Source organism: Wasmannia auropunctata, unplaced genomic scaffold, assembly GCF_000956235.1.
Source record: "Wasmannia auropunctata unplaced genomic scaffold, wasmannia.A_1.0 LD336025.1, whole genome shotgun sequence".
NCBI classification, from domain to species: Eukaryota; Metazoa; Arthropoda; class Insecta; order Hymenoptera; family Formicidae; genus Wasmannia; species Wasmannia auropunctata.
In genome coordinates, this window is record NW_012026865.1 from 14,049 (window position 1) to 20,710 (window position 6,662).

General features: G+C 31.6%; 2 protein-coding genes across 2 annotated transcripts in view; both read left to right on the forward strand.

Annotated features, from left to right (window-relative positions):
* The window catches only part of LOC105452910 (cytochrome P450 4C1-like), a 12,637-nt gene extending 6,117 nt beyond the window's left edge, over window positions 1-6,520 (forward strand). Inside the window, exons 3-5 of the mRNA XM_011694462.1 lie at window positions 241-331; window positions 728-916; window positions 6,399-6,520. Coding sequence (XP_011692764.1) covers window positions 241-331; window positions 728-916; window positions 6,399-6,505 — 387 coding nt within the window. The 3' untranslated portion in view covers window positions 6,506-6,520. The remainder of the gene's footprint in view (window positions 1-240; window positions 332-727; window positions 917-6,398) is intronic.
* LOC105452911 (cytochrome P450 4c21-like) overlaps window positions 1-6,662 on the forward strand; it is a 24,555-nt gene that overhangs the window by 13,159 nt on the left and 4,734 nt on the right. The window lies entirely within an intron of this gene.

Below are 6,662 nucleotides of genomic sequence, written 5' to 3' on the forward strand. Positions count from 1 at the left end.
GCTGACAGTGTGAAAACTAGCGGTGGTTGAAGGTTGACGCCATTGAGACTTTTGATCAGTACCTCATAAAGAATATTTTCGCATAGATTATTTCTATTTTAACCGGGGCCACTTTTCCATATGATTAGTGCGTGGTCCTTTTACAATTGGTGAAATTTATGTTAGATACTTGAACAAAACAAAAGTATGCATGATATTACAAAAATGCAATAAAGAAATAATTAATTTATACTGTTGTAGACTGTCTTATATAGTGAAAATTGCATGGATAAAGCTATGCTCTATAAATATATTCCTCTGGTGGGTAAAATGGGATTACTTACTGCTCCTGGTAAGACATATGCAAGAATAAAACACTAAATTAATTACTGATTTGGAACTATGTAATTACTTTTATTGTTAGTAATTTAAAAAATAATTAAATATGTATGTATTATTTTCTAATGACCATTTATATCTTATGCTATACCTATAATATATTTATAATATTGAACTCTATTATAAATAATAATATGGATATTAACATTTATTTTAATGTCACATCTTATGTATTTTATTATTAACTCCTAATAGACATTTATATATAATAGTTCTAAGTGTTTATAAAACGTCACAAATTTGTTGGCACTTTCCTTTTTATTAATTTTCCTAATATTAATCCAGTTTTAAAATTATGATACTATTTATTATATTTTTTTTACATAATTCTCAATTATAATTATTTCAGTACCCGCATGGAATCGATTAAGAAAAATGACTGGACCAACATTTAGTTCAGATATGTTGCAAGGTTTCTTTAATACGTTTGTAGAACAATCTATAAGACTTACAGATGATTTGGAAAAAGTTGGATTAAATGGAAACGAAATTATCTACGTAGATCATGTAGCAAGTTGTGTTTTTAGAATTGCATGTGGTAAGACTATATAATAGAATATATTTGCAAATTAATATATTTTATAAATATACTATAATTGCATGTAAAAAATTATAAGTTGTTCATGTGTTAACAATATTTTTATTTTAAACATTTTAAAACATTTTTATTTTACCGAAGAAAACGCATTAAAAAAATGTTTTAAACAAAAGTTGTATGGTCCAGAGAAAAACAAATAATAGCAAAATTGCCGCCAATCGTGCGTGCGTATACTATAGGTACAAGGTGTCCGTAAAATGTTACCACCCTTTTTATTTGGAAACGGCTTTAGATGCAAAAAAATGTTTCAACCAAAAGTTGTTTGACTTTAAGAAATGCATAAAATGCAACTAACATTGGTTTGATCTTGGGTGGCGATATCAAGGTCAAGAAAAAGTTACTTCAATTTTTTAAATGGAACCCCCCATTTCTTATTACATATTTTTGTAACTTATCTTGAGTATGGATCTAGGAATACATAAACGGAGTCTTTTATGAGGGGAAAGTGATAATAGCGGTAAGGGGGCAATTCCACAGGCGTAGGAATACTACGCTGACTTTGACTAATTCCGTAAGCGTAGCTCGGAAGTGTTCGGTATAATAGTGTTCTGTCACTGTTCTGTGGAAGCGTCTTCTCTCTCTGCACGCGTCGAATATTACCAAACGTAACCGAAATGTACCGAAGTGATTTGATTCCACGTGACCCACGTAATCTCTTTACATCGATATCACTATCCCCCTCGCCTATCTAACCAGTTTACTCACCGTCCATATATTCCTACGTCAATGATCTCGAAAGTTTTCCAAGACACATAGATAAAATGTTTCAATTTGTTAGAAACAACGCAGCGTATGATCTTGTAAGGATTATTTCAAAGAGATCAAAGTAACAGTTCACTACAATATTTCTAGTACAAATATAACTGAGATCCGCATAACGACGCATCACAAAGAGAAGTGAGGCTACGGGCGCGCATGGACACCGCTATAACACAATAAACGAAAAATAATGCCATCTACACAATGTGCCCGACTGTCGCGCTCCTATAGCATAGATAACGCAAACGTCTCGAGATCGTATATCTACACGATTAATTAAATATTGAGTTATGAATCTTGAATGTTTGCAGTACCGTCGGCATTAGCATTATCCATGAAGTAAAAATAAGGAGAATAAGGAGGAACTAGATAGGCTAGAGGGAAAAAAGTTGAGCACGAAAAATGTTCCGTGTCAATATGGCGACAAAATGTTGCCAGTTATTCCGTTCAGCAAACCTGGCAGTACACGAAACACTTTTTGTGCTCACTTCCAATTTATGGAGTTACGTTTTCTTATTCATACTTCATGGCATTATCCAATGTGTCCGAATACTGGCTGGAATCTTTTAAATGTTCAGGATCATGATCTTAACAATAAATGTCAAGATCAAGGCCATTAAAGGTTGTTACTTTTATTTTTATTTTTTGAAAAAAAAAACAATCTTCAATGGTTATGACTTATGATCTTCACATGTTTTATCAAAGTCATGATCCTGAACAACATTCAAAAGATTTTAGCCTGTGTTCGGACATCTTGGATAACGCTAATACTGATGATACTGCAACTTAATTTCAAGCCTCATAACTCAATATTTACCTAATCAAAACATATTTTATCTATATATTTTAGAAAGCTTTTGAGATAAGCTACAAGAATATGTAGTAAAAAATGGGGGCTTCTATTAAAAAAATTTAAAGTGACTTTTTCCTGACCTTGACAACGTTACTCAAGGTCAAACCAATGGTACCATTTTATCTCTCTTAGTACCACTTACAAGGAAAGTTTGCGAACCCGAAAATTCAGAAAAATCTGAAACTTGGTGTAAAAGTAGAGCAGTTTATCCGTAGCATGAAACTATTTTTCGTTGGTGCTCAAATCCGCTTTGAAGGGATGAAACCACTCCTTGAAAAAAATTGGTTTTTCTCTTCTGACGTGAATATCGTCGAAACTATGAAAGATAGAGAAAAATGTTTCAGATCAAAGTTAAATGACTTGAAGTGAACTTTATGATAGTAGTAAAACAAATTAAAAAAAATTTTTTTTAATGTTTTCCCCACCACTTTACTTTTTTTTTAATTTAAAAATTTTTTTTGTGACCAAGTTAAAGATTATTTTAATACGAATTCAACCATGTGTAATAAAGTTACTTTCCAAAATATTATTTTCGAGAAATAATTTCAAATGCCTCTATATGCGCACACCATCCGTACTCCCTTACGCTGCGCGCACTCAGCAATTCTTCACGCAGCACGTTCTGCTCGCATTTTTGCATTTAACAAGATTTCGGGTTCGCAAACTTCCCTTGTTAGTCCCCCTTAAGATCAAACAACTTTTGGATAAAACATATTTTGTATCTAAAGCCATTTCCAAATAAAAAAGGTGGTAACTGACTTTACGGATACTCTCTATATGACATTGCCTCAGAGTTTCTACATTAGAAATAATTAGCTTCTAGCTTCAATCCTTCATGGTTAAAAAATAACATATTAAAATGAAAAAGAATGCATTTTATTAGTATTACAATATATTTTGAATGGAATTTTAAATTAACAAATATCGTCAAAAAAGTTCATTTTTATACATTAAACTTCAATTATTTTAGAAACCTGACATTGATGGACAACTTTGGTATTGTTTTCAGCATCCAAAAATTATAAGAAATACGTAGTTCAGTTTAAAATAACAAAAAAATAACATTTTTTTGTAAACTAGTATTATTTTATATATGATAACGTACATAACAAAATATTATTTTTAGTTTTAAAACTATCATTCATAAGTAATGTAAAATGTTTTGTCATACCTACTTATAGGCGAGTGATTTGACGCGCGTATCACGCGTTATTTGAAAAATAACTAGATTAAGTATACTAAAACACAAATAATCGGTCCATTCGTCCAGACGTCGATTCGATATCTATGGACATCGAATCAATGTTCAGAAACGTCGAATCGAGATCTATGGACCGATCATTTTTGCCTGGGCAGTGACTAATTCTAGCACTGTTGCGCTTGACGCGTTTACAGTTGAATTTATTCAATTGCAAAAGCGTCATCACATTTGTCGCCAGTGTTTAAAAGTTTATCATGCCCTAGTGAGGACCAAAAATTATAATTGTTTCCTACTAATAAACATTATTATAAATTATGACGCGCTTATGAGTAGGTACCTTAAAGCAATGCTGGAAAAATTTGTACGAGGTCGATAAAGCACTCTTCAGTGTCAGTGGTATCTGTCAATGAACTTCTTACAATCTTCTGTCTCACTCAAACACGTGGAATGTCCTTATCTAACTTATTGAAGTGCCATCTCTTGGAAAACGGCATTACTGCCAAACGTAATTTTTGCTGTCCTTACCTTAGCCGAGCGTACAAATTATCACAAATTGCATTTTAGGGATAATCGTTTTTCTACGCTTCCAATCGTAGCTCAAAAGATCGTGTATTATTCGTGCAAGTAATCCAATGCGCGCGAACTACATTTTTTGTACATATGAGCTACAGAACTTTTGTACCAATGAAATGTTTACGTCAGGTGAGAGGTTATGATAGTTGCACGACAAAAAGATAATATTTTCATATTTTTTTCGTTTTTACTACAAATTTATAATTTGCGCGTTTACATTTTATCTCTATTTCAATCCTGTGAAAGCGTCAAAGCGTGAAAGCGTTGTTTCATATTTGTTCAGTTGTTTCGGAATTATTATTTAAAATGCAAATGTCGGTAATTTTTACCTTCCAGCTTAGAACATATATTACTGGAAGGAGAATAGAGTGTTGAACGTGAAGCCAACATCTGTGCGAGAGAGAAAGGTATAGATTTCCAATTGTCTGTAATGCGCATGTGCCATTCAATCCTCACTCAGCCCGTTTTACTAATTTCTTATTTTTCGAAAATCTTTAAAAAAAAAATGAAAAACGGGACTAGGTGGGAGCTGAATGGCACATGCGCATTACAGACAATTGGGAATCTATACCTTTCTCTCTTGCACAGATGTTAGCTTCAGCTCGATGTATGGACGGTATAGACAATTCTCCTTCCAGTAATATATGTTCTAAGCCTTCCAGCCAGTTTAGTAAATTTCTCCTGAATTGACTGAAAGGAATTGAAAATCCTTTTAGAGAATTAAAATAGACATAAATTAAAATTGTGATGTGAGACGAACGAATTTGTAGTAAAATCGGAAAAAAATTAAAAAATTACATTTTTTTGGGTCATACAGCTGACACCTGACATAAACATTTTATTAGTATAAAAGTTCTGCAGCTTATATGTATGTATAAAATGCTTACGTTTCACACCACAGATTACATGAACAAATAATACAAAGCCTTTTAATCTACGACTGAAAGCGTAGAAAAAAAGATATCCACTAAACTGTAATTTATGGTAATTCGGAGGTTTAATTAATTGTAAGATAGGAATGGTAAACAAAACGTCTAGCAGTAAGGTGCCTTTTCATACGCAGCACGCAGTAGCAGCAAAATGTCACGTGATTTAAATTTTTCAGAATTGTTTCCACCGCATTTGTTGCGCATGAAAAGGAATTTTGCAGCAATATATTGAAGTTTAACCTTAATTTATAATATAATATAAATATAAGTATATATATAAATAGCGATATATCTATTGAGTGTATCTATATTGTATAATTGCATTTTAACGTATCTTATTATATTGACAATTAAATAACTCTGCTCTGGCTCATAGCTCATTATTTTATTTATTAATAATCAATAATTTTTTAAATTACAATACAAGATCACTTTATAATAACCAAGTTTAAAAAGTTATAATTGCGGTTTATCATTTACGTTTTTGATGTCGATAGATTGAAGATGATCTCATTCGCGCGTATACTGCATATATTAGACCTATTAGGACTTATTAAAAATAAATTAATCAAAAACATGTTTCCGTACTTCTTCCGCAATTTTTCATTATTATTTATTTTATGTTGTATATCACATCACGAGTTATATTTTCTATTATTATATATATCACAAGTTTAAAACACATGGCTTGCACACGGCTGACACGGCTTTTTCGGCTTTGCTGCTCATTCGTTTTTGTTCGTTTGGTTGAACTTCAATAAGATGCGGCAAAATGTATTTTACGCCGGAAGTGCGTCATCTAATTGTAAGTAACATTTTTAACCAATAGTAATGAATTGCTGCGACTGCACACTGTGCATGAAATGGCACCTTAAGAGCCGGATTTTCCAAGAGATGGCACTTCAATAAGTTAGATAAAGAGAATCCACGTTTTTGAGTGAGACCAGATATTGTAAGAAGTTCATTTAAAGATACCACTGACACTGAAGAGTATCTGCTTTATTGACCTCGTGCAAATTTTTCCGATCTTCCAGCATCGCCTTAATATCTATGTGTGAATCTTAAAACTTCCAACTAATAAATTTTTTTTACGTGGTGTTATATTAGATTCTCTAATGGGTATTCAGTTGGAACCAAACAAAAATCATCAATTTGTTTCACTAATTGAAAGGTATATAATATTTTCTTCTCATTCTAAATATTCGCGATCATGATGTAAATCATGTAACTATCATAAATCTATTTAGAAATATAATTTTTATATCTTTTTCTAATAAATTATATTAAATAAGTTTTTGTTTATTAATACATTTAAAGTTCCATTTTTGTTATAAATAAATCAATAAATTACAGTGTAAAAAGAAGCAATAT